The sequence below is a fragment of the Centroberyx gerrardi genome, chromosome 15, assembly GCF_048128805.1.
Source record: "Centroberyx gerrardi isolate f3 chromosome 15, fCenGer3.hap1.cur.20231027, whole genome shotgun sequence".
In the NCBI taxonomy this organism is placed as follows: domain Eukaryota; kingdom Metazoa; phylum Chordata; class Actinopteri; order Beryciformes; family Berycidae; genus Centroberyx; species Centroberyx gerrardi.
Genome location: NC_136011.1, coordinates 13,624,116 through 13,643,292, shown reverse-complemented (window position 1 = coordinate 13,643,292; position 19,177 = coordinate 13,624,116). Strand labels below are relative to the sequence as shown.

The 19,177-nt window shown below is 39.4% G+C and overlaps 1 protein-coding gene across 1 annotated transcript; it reads right to left on the bottom strand.

The window, feature by feature from the left end:
- Window positions 1–4,949: 4,949 nt before the first annotated feature.
- On the bottom strand, window positions 4,950–17,552 carry elovl5 (ELOVL fatty acid elongase 5). Its single transcript, XM_071912921.2, has 8 exons — window positions 17,481–17,552; window positions 12,654–12,718; window positions 11,985–12,172; window positions 9,838–9,915; window positions 8,880–9,051; window positions 7,983–8,107; window positions 7,444–7,578; window positions 4,950–7,120 (listed from the first exon to the last, which is right to left on the bottom strand). The coding sequence occupies exons 2-8, from the start codon at window positions 12,709–12,711 to the stop codon at window positions 6,992–6,994; spliced, it is 885 nt and encodes a 294-aa protein (XP_071769022.1). The 5' UTR covers window positions 12,712–12,718; window positions 17,481–17,552; the 3' UTR covers window positions 4,950–6,991.
- Between the last annotated feature and the right edge of the window lie 1,625 nt (window positions 17,553–19,177).

The following is a 19,177-nucleotide window of genomic DNA, read 5'->3' as shown; positions in this document are numbered from 1 at the left end:
CCATGAACGGTGACCGGCAGATCAGTCTCATATATCCGATTCTGTGCCGGTCAAATTTAAGACAACGGTAAAAATCTCAGCTGTTCCAGCGCGTCCCGTCTCCTCTCTCCGCCACTGTCCTCTCCACCGCGCCCACGGGCCGCATTGATCCTCCCGATCCAAGGCCCGGTCGGCCTGATACCCATCGGTGCCGGACACCCGGTGACACATCGGCGTCGGGACCCCCGCTGAAATCTCAGACGGATCACTGGGAACAAATCGGCTCCCAGCTATTGGCCCTGGCTGGCACCGTGCCCCCGGGAAACTCCGGGGAGCGTCGGCCGATGCGCCGAAACCACCATACTCTGTGTGTCTCTCTCTCCGCCGACAGAACAGACGGCTGTCAGGTGGACAGAGCTCGCGCATATGCATGGAAATAAACGGCGATATGATATAATTGAAATTAAACACCTTACCTGACAGCAGTAACCGCAGCTTCTGAGCTTCAGTCGTCAATTCCTCTGATCCGTTTGTTTACTTCCTATTTGAACGAATATCATTGGCAGACTTCAAGTCAGGTGACACTAGAACGAGTTTTTGATTGGTTCGTGGTATAGTACGCCCTAGTGTTTGCCTAATCAATTTATGAAACGTAAGTCTAGTTTTCATGGAAATGTGATCGACTTGAGACTGCCAACAAACGGAAACGTGTTCAGAAAAAAAATATTTAGTTTAAAAAAACAGCTACTCTATCACTGAGGATCGATCATTTCAAAAACTAAAGCAGATAGCAGCCTTCGGCACACCGCCTAATTGCTTTAGAGTGGAAGTCTGATATCATGAAGTCCCTGCTGAATCTCAGTTTAATCAGAAAGTCCTGAGGAGGATCAGAATGCTGGAGGCTGAATCGCTGGAACAATGTGTAAGCAATTGGACTCAAGGCACGTATTGTGAATAACAGACCATTTACCCCAGTCCAAACCTCTACACAACGGTAGCTGTATGGCCCTGCCCATGTCATAGTGTGGGCCTTCACAAGAAGAGACAGGAGCTGAATAACACACTGACAGCTGGAGAGAAACACTGGATGTGACCCACAACAACATGGCCTTAGTTATTCACATTACCTCCAAGTCATATGAGGGGGGGATGGAGCAAAACAACAACATTGATAATAAAGGGGGAAATGAATGAGCTGCAGCTAAGTCTCTGAGGAAGCAGGACACTTTTGGACTGAGCACACTGTCACAAGTAGTGTTGTTATCCTAAGGACCAGGGACTCTGACTCTGACACCCGCTAAATAGAGTAAAAAAAAAAAAAAAGTTAATCTGCTCCACCTATCTCAGTCTTGACCATAGCTAAGGATATAGGAAAAATGGTGACAGTGCTGACAAATTGGGAGTCAATGGTGTAATATCTAAGGTTCCTAAACGCACTAATCCTAAAGCAGTAATCTTAATGCTGCACATCAATAACTTTTCAAAACTTTTCAATGTCACAAAGGGCTTTAAGGGGAAAAAAGAGAAAAACAGCAAAGAGAACAAGGCATTAGAGGCACTTCAGTCAGGAAGCAACTGACAACAAAATTTTGCATTTAAAAAAAGTAAAATACACATGCAAATAAAATGATAAATGGAGCACACACACAAAAAGCTACTGAAAATGAGTTTTAAGATTTAAAGAAAATACATATTTTTGTAGCTCCACAGAAAGAGACTAGGAGAATGAGCTGTCAGACGAGTCATTTTGATAGAAATGAGTAAAAGGACACATTGCTGACCGTACTGCTGCTGTAGAGATAACTTCCACACTAGCGCCCCACCTCCCACCGCCACCCCCAGTCCGCGGCCTCTGAAAATCAGTGAGTAAGGCACTTGTTTGGATAGTGGCCGGCCAGCAGACGCGCCACCAAAGCACACAAACAGTTGCTCTGTCCTCCAGAGGCACGCTCTCTGCGACACACAGCATTCCAGTGCATGAAGTGGGCATGGACAGTGCAGAGAGGAGAGGAGGAGGATCTCACAGTGATATCCCTCGAGTGGAAAAAACATCTAATGAGAGTAAATGTGTGGTGCTGACTGTCCCAACATCCGTTTTTAAATGGCTAAACATTTTGGTTCGATAGAGAGAGCAGAGATCGCTCACTCCTGTAGCCAAAGTCAAGGTCAGAAGAAGAGCAGTTTCCAAGGAAAGCATCTTTATGAAAGTCTGTGCAATGGGCTCAAATGGCCAAATTTACAATACCTACAGCAGCAAGTACAGTATCAGCATCTCTCTAGTAGAAAACACCTCAACAAGGAGTGACTGAATAGTGATGTATCACCAAAACCCTTGTGGCAAGACAAGATTGCTGACATGTACACTCTGAGTATTGCCTTAGTTTTGCCAGTTTCAGGGATCACCTAAAATCACAACTCATACCTATAGAAAACCTAGTAAATAATCTATACAGTTAGAAGTAGTCTGTACAGTATCTCTTGTAAGCTAATGTAACAGGTAATTCTCAGCAACATTACAGTGACCTGCACCAGCCCCCAGATTGAAGTTTGAGAAACACTTGTCCTTACTATACCAAGGCAAAAATAACTGAACCTGATCCACAGCTGAAAGTCTGTTTACAATCAAGGTCAGAATCATTACCGAGGATGCCAATAATCCTTCAAGGCCCGGTCCGGGCTTCCTGTCATGAAATCTGAGTTGGGAGCTGAATATTAGGACTGAGAAAACAACGTTACATTTCTGTTGAGAAATTAAAAAATGGCCTCATGACTTCTTCCCTCTCTCTGAAGCATCAAACATATCTGCTCACAACATCCTTACTGACTACTGACTCCAACCTTATTCCACTAAGATCAAACCAACCAAGGAAAGAGTAAAGTAAAATACACAGAAGAGACAGAAACATTAGTGCTTTTATTTATACCATTTCTTGTGACATTTTAAATACAACTACTATGAGGCTGCTTTCATTTGTATTAAAAAAAAGTGCAGATGATTCCAGACGTTTAAACTGTGGAGACATAAGAAGTGTGTTTGTACCACTGCTGTTTCAGCCAAACATTCTGCCGGTATTTCACCTGTGAATTTATGAATTAGATCTGGCATGAAAAGCATTTCCGCTGCCACTGGATGGAGACATTGATTTGACCTTTGACCTGCAGCCACATGACTACAGGGTTGATAGTTTGGCCCCTGCATTTTACTATTAAGGCATATGGGTACTACAACAGTATAGCAATGGATAGGATTTACAGTGAGTTAAACATTCTAGTTAAACATTTAAGTAGCAACACTGTATGAGGCAAGGCTTTGCAACTATGTTTCAGGAACAGTTACTATCTTGAGTATTCTTACTAGGGGCTTGATTGAATCCAAAGCTATGCATTTTGGAAAGCATAATATTTTCCTAACAGAATAGTTTTAAATAACAAACATATAGGAGAGGAAATCAATACAACTGTGTTCAACTACATTTCTTGGAAGTTTCACGGTTAAAAGCACATAAAAAGCAGTACCATTTTTAAATCATAGCTTGTACTGGCTCTCCAACAACTATCCAAATTGAGATAACTATCAGTCAGTGGTTGGCAGGGTAGTGTTGTTGTATAAGAATAAATAAATAAATAATCAAGTCATTTTACACTCTAAAACCCAACATGGGACTAAAAATTCCACTGTCAAAATGTACTGTCCTCCTCTAATTTTACGCTCCATGAAGACCCATTCCAGTTTTTGTATTTTAATTCCAACAACACTTGAAAAAAAAAAAAGAAAAGAATAAAAGATCATAACTTTTCTATGACAAATACATGAGCTATATAAGACATCACATCACCCTGAGAAAACAACCACCAACAGGAGTAATGTGGGAATGGAAGATTGTATTCAGTCCTACTGGAGGCCAAGTTCAAATCTATTTTTTTATTTTTTTTTTTCAAACTCATGTTGGCGCTATCATTCAGACAGTACATTTTTACTTCATGTTGAATAAGTTGCACTAAAATAATACATAATAAATTAGACAAATTGAAAAGAGTATCAACTATTTATAGTTCTAATCTTGCTGCAGTATTAATGTCAGTCTATAATTTTTACATTATGCTTACATTATGTCTTTCCACCAATGTGGTGCCTTTTGTATCCTTCTCACATCTTTCATGATAATTTGTGTAAAATATTTGCCAATACTTACATGTTGCCCTTGATAAAGCACAACTGCCATAGTGTATTTTATTAGAATCAATCTCTTTGATTGAAACAAAGCCAGTTTACATCTCTCATCTCTCTTCAACATCATGTTCAATCAAACTCTAAAATAAATATTGTACAAAGCATTGAAAGATTTAAAAAAAAATAAATTGTTGGAAATATAAAACATATTGAAAACTTTAGTTGTCCTCTGTTTCACATAATAGGGTTAATCATGATTAATGCAAAATCATTAAAAAGTAATTAAATGTTTGTGCACCTCAGTCAACTCTGCTACTCTCAAGAAATTCCCTTTAAAGATTCATTTGTTCCTCAAGTGACATCATTTTCAAGAATTGACAATATTTTGAAGGAAGGAAAACAACAGTTTGAAGTCAAATAAGTTTACAAGCTCCATTTTATCCTTTTAATGTGTTACAATGTTTGACCAGTGCAGTGGTCACAACATGTCAACTCTGTTACCCCATATTTCAGAAGAAAATACATGTATTTTTTTTTTTTTCAAAATTCTATTTAGAAAATGCATGAACTGCCTCATTACGTGCCTGCTGTGCTCCCTTGGCCTTCATCACATGTTGAGTAATGGCTAATATTCGCCTTAAATATCAACCTTACCTTCAACCCTGTCACCTTGTGCAAATGAGGAACGGTAACAGGGATGACATGTTGTTGGGAAAGATACAGAAAATGTATTATAATTCAATTTCTGAATAGATATGGTCCACGCCAAGTTAAACAGGTCAAGTGTTACAAGCAGATATTGATGATTTTTGAGATCCGGTTTTAATACAAAGGATTTCCAAGATACACTTTATCTATGTATAATGAGTGGACTCATGACCCAGAGAAAATATGGCCGCTGCAGAACTATTATTCACATTTTGACATTAATTTCTGATACAGGAATCATGAATGTAAGTAACTGCTGTGTAGGTGAGCCACACATTTGAGCAACAACTTGAAACAGCATGACATAATTAACAGAAACACAGATCAACACTACAGAGCATGGGTGATGCAGATCCAGAGAGGAGCTCATAAGTTAATTCAATAGTTTTTGTACGTGTTTTTCACCAGTGTTTATTGTGTGGGCCCCTGGAATTTGTTCAGATAAAAAAAAACACAAGAGAAATTGAGTAACAGAGGAGGCCAATAATGTAAAAGAAGGGGTCAGTAGCAATAAAAACACTGTGATTCTCAACTCCAACGTAATGACTCTGTTTTGAAAATAAAGTTTTATTAAATAATTGTTTTCCAAATTAATATGGTAGAATGGGGAACAATTCATTATAAGGAATAATGTGAAATTATGAAAGACATGCCATCACTTTCAAAGTGTTGTGTGTCAGTAACAAGGTTGACATGTTAGGCATGATGACTTTTCATATATGATCATTTGAAAAAAGAAAAGAAAAACAGAATAAAACCCTCAGGCACAGGATTTGCACAAGACGTTTGACACATATTGGTCTGAGTTGGACCAATATGATTTTCTGCAAGTCTGTCTGATAGAATGTAGAATAGATGAGAAATGGAAACTTTGAAGCAAAACCAATTGGTCCAAAAGGCACCCTATTCATGTAATGACTCAAACATATGAAGAACTATTTACAGTACACTTCATTTGAATATTAGATACTTGAGTCATGCATTTGAAATGCACTAAATCAATTTGCACTGAACTATATGATCATATTCACTGGATAAAGTTGATACTTAAACAGCTGCAGGTAAACAGTATCACTACGGCACTATGGGCATCGCCTTACTTAAGAGTTCTGATTGCATTTAATGAATTGGGTGGTGATTTAGGAGAAGTGAGCTCATACTGCACTTATGAAACTTCATCATTGCTCTTTATCAGTGTGTTTTAAACTTGTCATCATTACTCAGTTTCTGCTAAGTCCACACATTGCACAAGTATCAGTATATAGACAATGCTTTCATTAGACTGCATGCCCAAAGCAATACTATCCATCCATCCGTCCATCCATCCATTTTCAAGCCGCTTATCCTTCAGGGTCACGGTTAAATGGATGGATGGGAAGCAATACTAAATTTTCTAAATTGGGAACCCTGAGCTAAAACAATTTAAGAACTCCTACTCTCCTACTCTACAAAAGTGGAAATACTGTGTACAGCAAAATGCAACTACTGCGTTATAACCTATCAATGGAATGTGACTGCATTGCAGTACTACACAGGTATGAGAGCAAAAAAAAAACATAAGATTGAACCAGCAGAGGCAAGAGTGAGACACAAGATGCATGCTCTGGTTACATATTAAGGACCAGAGTAAGTGCTAGATTGTTATTTTTAATTATTCCCTTCGTTATTGAAACAGAGATGGTCACATAGTGTGCTGAGACCTGCAGTGTTGCCAACACACTCATTGGAGCTTTCATCTTTGGACGTCCCGTACGTAGAGCATACATGAATGAGTTTTGTTAAAATGTGTGTGTGTTCTTTTCCAGGTGGCAAATGAAAAGGTAGCAGCTCAATGAACCAAGTAAGAGCTTTCAGCTTTGAAGTGAATTTACTATAGGGGGCAAAAGGCTATGTTGCGCAGGATTAACCATGCTACAGTATTCTTGTCCCTTAACTATAATAAATTTGATTTGATACCATGAGTGGTAATGTGTGCAAATCCATGGAAAGTCTCTGGATATATGTGGCTATGGCTTTTTTAGTCTCAAGTGAATACTAGACTATTCTAAGACATCTCATGTGAGAAGATACAGATCCCTCCTAGCAGCATTAGCTAATATGCTACAATGAGAATCGGGTGTGGTTTCTCAAATGTCAGTCCACCCTCAGTTTCTTATGTGCAGTGCTTTCCATAGTTGGTGCCCCATTTGCATGTCCATTTGTTGATACAAGAGAGCCATTCTGATGCTCCTTCTTAAGAGACACACTATGCTTCTTGTACGTCTAGTGAGACAGAGAGAGGGAGAGGGAGAGAGACGGAGGGAACATGTCAAAAAGATGTTATTTTAAAAGTTAACCTGAAAAACACAAGTGCTTGATAAATACATTTCATTACAACACAATTACATATATATATATGTCTGTATTTATGATGTAGTTAGTAACAGACACACAGAAACTACAATTGCTGCAAGAAATCTTTTTACATTTTTACAATCTAAATACACTGATTACAGAAATCTGTAGCTTTATTTCTAAATGAATATTGAACACTTAAATTGATAATTGAAACTCGAAAAACAACTGACCATATAATCACAACTCACCTGAATGTAGAAGTTTGAGAAAAGGATGATGAGTGTGACCATGTAACCTATTTGGAAATACAGCCAGCCGTTAGGGAAACCGCACGGCCATATTACTGCGCACATCGTCTGGGACATGGTTAAAAAGAACTGAATCTGTGGAGGAAGCATGGCACACAGACACAGACACACACAAGAGTGAGAAAGACGGGGAGAGACAGAGAGAGAGAGAGAGAGAGAGAGAGAGAGAGAGAGCATGGAAAGGTACCATTGATCCAGTGCTTAAAATATCTTAAATGGATGGCAAAAATGTTGCTTTTCCTTCAGCCTTCTGCTCTGTATTAAAGAGGATGTTGCAGAAAATAGTCCAAGAGCACTCCGACATCAAAATAGCAGAACCAACTCCACACTGTGAAGTGAACATTACCATCGCATAGAAACCAAAGATTGCATTTCATCCCTTAGCTCATAACCATACATTTTATTTTTCATATTTTTTACACCCTTCCTGATATTGGACAATAAGTGAAACAGGTAAACAAAGTGCAGGAGGAGCTCACCAGCTGTAACTGTGTGATGTACTTCTTCCACCAGAGGTAAGGCCGCATGGCCGGGACAGCTGAGAGGCCGTAGTAGGAATACATGACGACGTGGACAAAGCTGTTGAGGGAGGCACCAAAGTACGCTGATGAAGACACAGAAGAGACAGGGAAAGTCACTCATCCACAGTGGGAGATAACAGTCAGTGAATTTAGGCAAGTAGTTATCATATAGGGCTTTAAAAAACTATTAGTTTCACCAGTCCGCTCTATTTGCAACATTCACATCACCTTCAATCAAAACTAATTGAAGCCATTAATAGTAATATAACGCAGATATAATATAATAAACATATAATAACAATAAGTAAAAAATGGATGCATATGGGTAATAAATATCACACTGTCACCAGATTGACGGCCATATCATTATGAATCTTGCTCCAAGTGTAAAAACATTATCTTTATAGCTCTTGACATTCCCATATAGCTCTTGACCCCTGACGGTATTGAATAGGAATTTCTAATTATATTTGATAATAAATACTCCTAAAACAATTAAGTGGTGACAGTAACAGTACAGTAAAAAATATACTCAGAATAAGATTTCAGTTTAAGATAAAGAAAAATGACAACTTCATAACTTGCAGATTGGGGTAGTTGCTGCTAAAGTTGCAGTTTTCTGTGCAGCTTTAATCAGACAGCACTAGTGTAATGAACACAGACATTACACGTGCTGTGGGATTCAATACAATAACAGTCACCATGTGTCCTTTAAGTCTTTGTCTGTTTTTAGGGCCAGCTGGTTTTTAACGTAAGAGGACCTGAATTATTTAGCCCGCTGTAAGGCTAAACGGTGAATGTGGTTACTTGAATGATTTGAGTCAGTGGAGGGTGAAGTTGTGTTGAAACACTCACAATGACCGCAGGGGACCCAGTTCATAACAAACCACCAGATGTTCAGCATGCTAGCATGGTGGTAGATGTGAAGAAATGTAATCTGGTGGTTATTCTTTCGTAGTATGAAGAAAAAGGTATCCATGAACTCAATGAGCTTGGAGAAGTAGTACCACCACAGGACATTTATGATCTGAGGAGAGAGAAAGTGAAACAAATCAGGTGAAAGATATCAGAAACAAGATTCAAAAACCAGGAAATAAGATTATCTATAATAAAAATAATAAAAGAACATGTTCTCGCAGTCATATTTCCTGTACGTTCCCGCAGAGAACCTTATTGTTTACTGTATCACTACCTTCAACAGTCTAGAGATATTATATTAAGACAGTATATAAGAAATACCCAGTGAAAAAAGTCTTCCAAAAAGCCCATACACAGTATTTATCACGTGCAAATTGATAAGCGGTCATCCGTCCCGAAGGCCCTTGAAAGTTCAGGATGAATCATAAAAGCAATTTAACTATCTGTGGCGGGAAGACATTGATAAAACTTTTTTTTTTATCACTGCAGAACTGCAAGGCATTGCAGATTCCAGTGTGAGCCTTGTGTTCACCTAGACTCCCAGGCCCACAAGGGACATTAAAGGGAGTCATCATGATGACATGACACAGATTAAATTGACTCCCTGTCTCTGCAGCTTATCTGCTGGGATTTACAGGTACTGGCCTATATAAATTAGACTAGTGGATTTGAAATAATACACAGTTCGCTCAGTGTTAATGCCAGTATTCTACAGTAACTGCTGTTTGAACATGGACTGTTTATTATATCAAGAAACAGAATGGAAAACATCATGTTATAATATGTAATATGTAATTTATGGCGTGTCAAAGTCAAAGACACATTAACAAAAGAACAAAAAAATCCCCAGCAATAAACATAAAAAGGTTGTAAAGTGTAAGTAAGTCTGTCTTACCTTATTATCCGCCTCTCTTGCACTATGTATATCTTGGCAGTAGAAGTTGTAACCGCCATACCACACAGCAGTAACAAGCTGGGGACAAAGCAATTAAGGTGAATGATGAATGGATATACTGCATGCGAACAATCTCACACACTAAACCCCCGAACACATAAACTAGACACACACAGTAAAACACAAATAAAACGTAATAGGGAAACTGTGACTTTGCAAAATGTGACTTTCCCATCCTTTCAAATAATAAACACATCAACAAAAACACGAACTTACAGACAGATAGCAAGCCTGCTGATGCAAGGTTGATGTGACTCATCATTAAGTGCTGGGAATAATGACTTGTTATGGTTACATTTTGTTGAAGCCTTGTTAACATATTTCATGATATTTGAAACACAAACAGCTCAGCCTTTATCCACCAACACTTTCACTAATTTAACAATGTGAGGTCAATTTATAAAGAAGCAATAAATTGCCTAGATAAACACCAAGGTTAGGAGTTGGGTAATAGTTTGTACAAAAAGATCAAAATAATGGCAAGTCAATTAACTAAATAAAACACTATGAACTCTCCATGCTTTAGATATGATATGAAGTCAAAATCATCCCCCGCCCCATTCATGTCCCATATAGTAATATTAAATCCAGGCATTTTGCTGTTCCAAAGGATTTGAGAGTGTTCAGGTCCCATTTTAGCACATGATGTAAATACAGGGCATGTTGAAAGTTAATTACTCTGATGATGTTGAATCACACAGCAAAACTATCCTCTGACTCTCACAGCATGACAGCCACTGCTCTGAGCGCAGGGAGGACAACAGGAGGGGCAGGACAGGAGAAACGCAGAGGATTAATCAAATACAGGAATTCTCATTATTTCGGTGAGAGTATTTCTCTGGATGTCCGTGCAATGACTGTATGTGAGTCCTGCACTGCACTATCAAGTAAGGAACATTCAAATGTACAGAGATTGGGTGGCTCAATGCTGATTCACTAAATTAGTATAGATCCGCTGTCTTTGTCTGCCGCTGTAAAAGGCTTTTCTAATTAATTTAAGAGCCAAGAAATTGTCATCAGTTTAGAACCAATGGCAGACTGAAGGGAAGCATAATGTATTTCCTTATACTACACTGGCCTGTCTGTACACACTACAACAAAAGAACCTCACAAGATATACCTCCTTGATTCTTATTTTAAACCCAGCATTCTCCACCCTATAAATAAGCCACATCACAGTTTTAATCACAGCTATAATGAGACTGAAAGCACTGTGCCCTGGAAAGTTGACAAGAACAAAACTGCAATGTACTTTGATTCACATCAGGTGGCATTGATTTTAGACTGCCGAAAGTTCACCCCATGGCCGGGGCATTGTCAGAGTACAAGGTTTAATGAATCACACAAGGCAAGCCTCGCCAGTCCTCCGAGGGCTTACGCAATGCAGACCGAGAGACAAGGAGGTAATTTTGCCAGCTGGATGGGGAGGAGTGTACAGATACTTTAGACTTACAGGTGCACAAAAACGCTACCTCTGACTTCATGGTGTTTAAAGGGAAATACAGAGCGTATACCAAAGAAAAGGTCATATTACAAAGCTACACCGTGGTGAATGACTCACTGCAATTCACTCCCCCGAAACAGCAAATTCTGCTCAAACTATACCACTGTCTCAAAGCCCTCTCAAATAAGAACGCAATTTCATGTTTGGACACATCAGCGCAGAATAAATCTATCAATTTCAGTTATTTAGTCAGCTGTTTATAAAATAGCAGTTTTGCAGCAAACAATAGGGGGCTGTGCTGATGCCTGTGAGGGCGTATGAGGGATTTGATTGTTGAAACAATGAGCCTGTCAGCGTCCAGCTGTGTCCCTCTCGCTCCCTGATAGCATTGTCTCTCATGGTGGCTTTCAGTGAAAGAGGCCAGTAGCCACGGGCCTGTGTCTAATCCCAGGCAAACGTGTAAACGAAACGTATCTTGTCATAATCACAAATTGCGTCACAAAGTAGTTTAGTCCAAACACAACTCTGGTTCAGGGTCATTTCTTTTTATTTCCTTTATAATCCGTCGGCGGTGTGGCATTGCAGTGATTGCCCTGGCCCACTTCAGCAGGTCTAGCGGTGCTATCAGCAGTAGCCTGCTTACCTCATAGAACATGTAGAAGGACAGGAGCGTGAGGCCCAGATTGTAGAGCACCAGGAGGCCTCTGCAGGAGCACGGCTGCCTGTGTCTCATGTACTTGGGCCCCATCCACACGATCAGAAGGTACATGACTGTCAGTGCAAAGGTTGGGGGATAGTTGTCCAGCAGCAGCCATCCCCGTACCCGCTGCTCTGAAATATGCAGACAAAGAGACCGATCTGCTTTAAGAGTACAGCGCTCTTATTTCTCTGCTCTATATTTACCACTAGGTCAAGAGGAGGCAGTTAAGGCGGCCTTACTTGAGTGAGAAGGAAAAGTAGCAGTAAACACCGAGGAATGTTTGCTTAACACCTAGAAAGGTTATGTTAGCAGCGAGAAGGTGAAATAGAAAGACAGAAGCATTCTTGTGCAAGTCCATGCAATGTGTACACTGTAATGACAGACTTGGGTTAAAGGTTTGAGGTAATGCTTCTTTCAAAGTGCAGCAGAAATTACATACCGTTACTATCGCCCAAATAAAGACTATTCAGCTGAATATTTGCATGGCAATTAAAGACATAGTACAGTGTTATGGGAGGTTGAAATATTCTAAAACAAGCCACTAAAACAAAACAAAGAGGAGAGGCATACAGTCTATATCAGCCATAGAGTTGACAACATTAAAAGACTTACCTCTGGGACCCATCCATGAGTCTATGTAAGTGTTCAGTCTATGATTGAACGTCTCCATTTATCACCTAAAAAGACAATGAATAGGAAAGCTGACACACACCTATTGCATAATGTGGATTATGTGACATACATCTATGGCATAATCTTACAAATTAACACCATTGCTATAAATCAAAGGGAAGGCTGAAGATTTTTTGAAGCCTATCAAACTGCTAACGTATCAAGCACCCTCCTTCAAAAAGCTGTCAGATGAAAGTTTTACCCACAAAATCACATGCAAGCCACAGCTTAGATAATAATATGAATAATTAATAGAATTGCTTGAAAGAGCAATTTTGAGCTAATGGTTTCATATCCCATTGACTTGACTTGAAGGTTATGAGCAGACCAATCAAATTTGACTAAGACAGCTCAGCTCATCCGCATCCAACTCTTACAAAACAATCATAGTACAGCAATATATTGAAATATGGTTAATACAACAAACACTGGCCTATCAGAGAGGGCTTGGTTAGTGATTAATAGGATAGGCTTTGAAAAATTCTGATTATTTAACTGTAAATAGTATTGTGATAACACCATGTAACTTCAGGTATTAGTAGTTTTTGATATAAAACAATCATAACTACATCAGATGCTAGTTGAAAACATAATGCTTCATCTCTGCCTGCGACTTCCGGACCAGGCTCAGGTCAGTCAAGGTGTCAGTTCAGCTATCTTTACACTTCACGTGATAACTGTGTCTGCTGCTGTGTTAATGTGCTCTTCATCCTATAATTAAGCTATAACACAATTTTAATCACAGTTTACGCAGTTGGGGTCACAGATTACAAGACTGAACTCACTGTGCCCTGGAAAATTGACATGAACAAAACTGCTATGCACTTTGATTCACATCAGGTGGCATCGATTTTAGACTGCCAAAAGTTCACCCCATGGCCGGGGCAGTCCAGGCCATCTCTCTAACCTGTCCCACATCCAAATGCTGGTCCCTCCCATCCCTGTGGGCTTTAAACAACAGATCAAATGTGGCCACTTCACGCTCTGGGATGCAAAGTGAGAGGACAGCAGGCAGGTATGTACAGTAGATAACCAGATCCATTCAAGCACACCCCCTAAAACTCATGAATCTAGTCATACTCTGGTTTTCAGCTTGTTGAATGTAAGGTCTCTTGTTAATGAGGCTGTCAGATTGTCAAGATCTATTATCTCTAATGAGCTCCATTTTTTTTAGTGAACACAGAATCTTGTCTGGGCCAGATGATGCTGCTGCATTTACTGAGACGACACCTCTCAACCTTTTGCTCTTTCACCAGCTAAAGCTGTCAGGTTGTGGCAGGTGGGGTGGGGGTGGGGGGGGGGACATCCTAGTGCTTCTTTTAACACTGTTGATCATTTTCTCCTTCCTGACTGTCTCAAACACTGGGTTGGTATCTCTGATATTGCCCTACTGCTCTAGTACTTTGGTCATCATGGCAAAAGTTACCTATGGTGTCCCCCAGAGGTCAATTCTAGATCCAATACATTTTTCCATATTCAAAGCTGGATACTTATTAATGCCTTACATCTTAATACAAATAAGTCTGAAGTTATTAATAGTAGACCTTCTACTCATGTATCTTCACACTGCAGGAATCTTGAACAAACATGTGCAGCAAACATGTACAATGTTTTGTACAGCTGACGAGACATGCAACATTTCAACACAGCTCACATTTGTATCTTGTTAAGCACTTTGCTCTATAAATAAAGGTTATTATCATTATTAGGAGATGGTTACATCACATCACGTGGATTGGTAAACGTGGCTCATCTTCTACATTTACACTTCAGGCACGGTTATCCAGGGTAAAAGTCACTTTGGGTACAAGGCACAGAATTAGAGGTATAGATGTACTGTACCAGCTAAATGGCCATTCAATAATGTTGGCTTGAACAAGAATGCTCTTTCTATTCATGCAAATTCTGTGTAGCAACAGACATCTACATTGTTGCGGGTCACATTTACCTGTCGCCTGTTTGGTGGCACGACAAGTGGCTAACTGGCAGGACCAGCATCTGTGATGCTGTAAGTTGTAATTTTACAACCTAGTGTTTTTCATATTCCAAGAGTATTCCTCTCACCTGTGGAATGGCACGGAAACTACCTTTTAAATACTTGTTTTGAGGTCAAAGTCAAAAAGCTGAAATTTCGATTGATTGAGCTAGATACATTGGTGGTTAAGCTTTTTTTTGAGAAATTTGAGCTAGATTTCATGCATGATTGAACTGCTGCCTTAGCCTTTGCACTCCCTACCAAACTTGTTTTAAATCATTTCTTAAAATACGCTTTTAAAGACTTGCTTTTATATAATGGTTTGGATTTTGCCCACTTTTTTTTTCTTTTGAATGTGTTTCCCAATTTTTAAATCCTTTTTATATTTGTTACAGCCACTTACTATTAATAGAAACTAACTAGTACTTTTCTTATCTAGGGGAACTAGTTAAGTAATGACAGAAAATTATTCTCATTGCTAAGAAAAAGTTGTCCAAATCTGATAACTCTTAGGTACACAGTTATGTGCTATTTAATATTACCCAAGTGGTTTTTGCACAATCTTGCAGTCCTGTATAATGTTTGCACGACCCTGCATCACTGCCACCTTTGGACACCTTGCAACCACAGGCATTACAATATATCTGTGCTCTGTATTTTCTCCTGACTTGTTACAAGCTAATCATTCAATTCAGTCCAGTTTGTCCCACTGGACCACTGCACCACTGGCCAGTCACTACACCTGCCTCTATAGCTGGAATAATGTAAGACAAATTATGTAATGTACGTAGACACTAAATATATGCATTGGTCTGCTCTCCCTGTTACTGTACATCTTGCACTGCCTCCTTCAGGATATGTGGGAGCCTGTTGTCCTTGTACTATGTATGTCAGGCTCTGTGAAACTCTGTAAGTTGTCTGTTGTCTCTGCACCAAAGACACAGACGCAAATTCCTGAACATTTGTAGCACCTGGTGAATAGTGTTTCTAACTTGATTTCTGATTTTGACCACAGACTGTGCTGTTCTTTTGGCTCAAGTCAGCTGCTGTGTCTGTCTGTCCTGGTGCATAGAGACAAAGGGCAACTGGGGTGAAAAAAAAAAAAACATAGCTTTACCAAGTTAGGGTTAATGGAATGACCTTGGACTTCATAGACAGAAATATGATAGGCTTATGAGCAGACCTATCAAATTTAGATAAAGCATCTCAATTCAATCTGCATGCAGCTCTTATACAGTCATACTATATTGAAATATGATTGATGCAACTGAGGGGGCTCACTGGTGACAGAGTTTACATGCATACAAATACATTTTGATCTTAAACTGGTAACTGAAATGTTTACTTAACTTATGTGAACACTATACTTAGATTGAAATCAACTGAGTAGCATACAGTTCTAACTGAAGAACAAATATATAATGTAATGCAAATCTACTAGGCTATAGTAATTTCTCAGTAATTTCCTAGTAAACACTGGGTAATGTGTACATTAATAAGGAATTTATGTACAATTATTTATATACACGTATCAGGTAGACTGTGTGTGTGTGTTATGGTGTATAAATAAATATCATCAGCTGCCATCTAGGCCACAAATTGCATATTATTGATAGCTGCATGAGCCAACGGTCACTTGTCTACAGCGACAACATGAGGCTTATTCTGATCAACCCCTGTGCTGTAATATCCATGGACTGATTATCAAGGAAGCATTAGGCTACATCAAAACATGATAATCTGAGGAAGACCTTAATCAGAGCGTGATGAGCCACAACAGGAGAGCACGTTAACAGACTGTGTCCCTTTGCTTAGCAGTACAGAGAAATCCTGCATCTTTCCAAAAAGACATAATGCATCATCTGGACTTTGAACCTAATGCAGTATAGACCACTGCAATCTAAAGTATTGTAGGTTATCGTCTCATCACAGCAGCTGAAGAGGACTTATCATAATCAAATAATATAAATGGGATTTTAAATTTGAAATACCACAGAGATTTCCCTAAAAGTAGTCTGAAACAACATGGGGCATCAGTCAAAAGACATAATAATAAACAAAAAACATCACAACCCAATCTGGACGTGCAGCACCAGCAAGAACAGTCAAAAGTTTTCATTAAGAAGAATAGTAAGGAGTTTGCTACAAAATTACAACTAGTAACAAAAACACGATTCGTAGTTGACGACTATCCCTTAAAAATAAAGAACTATATACATTTTAGAAGGATGCTATACACATAGGCTATCACAGCAACGTCAATTATAAATAATAGTGATACCAGGAGATTAAAAAATATCATATGGTATTTTAGAAACTCACTATTGAGTAGCGCAGACACATTACAAGTCCCTATAGGAATATTACAGTGGTTTTCCGTTAGGGTCATAAAACCCTAAATAATAGCACTTTACAGCACTCCGCGGCACATTAAAGCAGCCTGATGTCCTGTTAAACTAGAAGATTTGAGTACAGTGCGCAGTTACAGAGCTGATGACGGCGGATATCATCACATCACCCTATAATTTCACAACTTAAACTACGAGAGAGGGGTGGGGGAAAAAAACCCCCATCGCATCCACTGTCGATCGCATCTAGGCTACAGTAACAGTAACAGTAGAGGTCACCGATTCAGCATCACCCTAACTAATCGCTTTGACGCCATGCTGCAATATAAAAAAAAACCCAACAACCCGTGAAAACCTCGCCGATAAAGTCCAGACACGTTCAAATCCATCCCCAGTTTGACTGTGAGCCGTGAAATGCCGTGATGTGGCCGCGGAGTGTCTTACCTTAGAGAGGGGAGAGAAAACGACTGTAACCTTGGCTGGCTGGCCGCTCTGTGCACAATGTGCAGCCTTGTCGCTCAGTGGAAAATAGTGGGAGGAACACGTAGACTGGCCCATTGCCCCGCAGGAGGGTTACAACTAGGAGGTGACCCGGCGTGTTGCAACTGCACACACACACACACACACACACACACACACACACACACACACACACACACACACACACCAAAAAACAGGGCTAGACGAGTTTCAGAGTAAAGCTATATCTCCCTCCCCTTTAATTGTAGACAAATGTTGTGAAATGTAGGGCTATACCCGAGGAAGGCATGTGAGGACTAGATATGGGATACGCGTGTGTGTGTGTGTGTGTGTGTGTGTGTGTGTGTGTGCGTGAAACTACTGGCAGAAAAAAATGCTCGTACTGTATAAGCTGTGATCACTAATAACCCATCGCAATCTCCTCGGGGATTTGTGGGGACGCCAGAGAGGTTAGACTGGGTGCATGTACAAAATTTCATCGACCTAACAAATATTAGATAAGTGGTTGTTTCATATATATATATATATATATATATATATATATATATATATATATATAGCCTACATTTTTTTTTTTTTTTTTCACATGTCTGTAAGCTACCCATAACTTAAATCGACTATAATATCCCTAATATTCAGATGGGGACTTATATTGCCTATAGTGTGTTTGTGGTGCTCCCTACTGAGTTTTATAGTGACCTTATTGTACTTTATACATATTTTTTAAATCTCCAATGGTATCACTATACATTCCTCTAAGACTTATAGTTTTGTTATTGTAATATTTGTGTAGTGTCAGCATTTATTAGCCTATAGGATTATTATAGTTGGCCTATTTTCCGTTGAAAACTAATCATTTAAATTAAAGCACTATTTTATTTTGCAATAAGCCTTTGTCCTAATAATAAAAGCATCCTCTTAGTATTTAGTTTTGTATCCTAGGATTCAGTTTGTGTGTGAACATCTGTTAGAGGTTATAATATGTTTGTTGTGGTGTCTCCGCAGCGCAGGCCTGTACCAGGCAAAATCATCATCTGGTCCAAGAGGACAAACTGAGGCGATGCTCTTATCTAGTCACAGTTCAGCACAGTGTTATGTAAAGCTGCGGTCCATTAGCGCCATCTAGTGGATGAAAACTCAGCAGCCAGAGCGCATTAAACAGCTTTCTCCTTTCATTATGGCAGGTACGGTCGATATTTCTCAAGTATTACAGAACTTGTTTAAAAGATAGTATGAAGAGGAAAGATGCTTAACCAGATAATTTATTAAAGATAAATGGTGTGTCTGATTACAGGGTCTATATTTTAGATGATGGCAGGGCAGACTCACATCCTTGAGCAAGGCATCTAGCTTCAGGAGTGATGTTCTGTAGCTCTGCCTGACCTCTGACCTCCCACCGGGGCGGGGTTCCCCCACAGGAATCAAAGTACCTCAATATCTTTTCAATAACTTTTCATATGTAGGCCTACTGTATCCTAGGATAGGAAAAACATGCTCCGTTTATTTTAATGACTATGAAGAGTAAATAGTCATGAAGAATAGTTACAGTACTAATCCCCGTCTGGCAGACAGCTTTGGCTCCCGTCCCACACTCAAATGATGTAAATGTGCTGACTGGAGGCATTCCTGTGGGTGTGCCAATTAAATTGCTGCAAACCTAG

Bases quoted from the DNA above. Each gene is read 5' to 3' on its own strand.
- elovl5 (XM_071912921.2), bottom strand. From the start codon at position 12,711: ATGGAGACGTTCAATCATAGACTGAACACTTACATAGACTCATGGATG. The intron at 9,916-11,984 runs GTAAGCAGGCTA...CTTTGTCCCCAG, and splicing joins CCTTCTACATGTTCTATGAG to CTTGTTACTGCTGTGTGGTA. The intron at 7,579-7,982 runs GTGAGCTCCTCC...CTTCCTCCACAG, and splicing joins ACATCACACAGTTACAGCTG to ATTCAGTTCTTTTTAACCAT.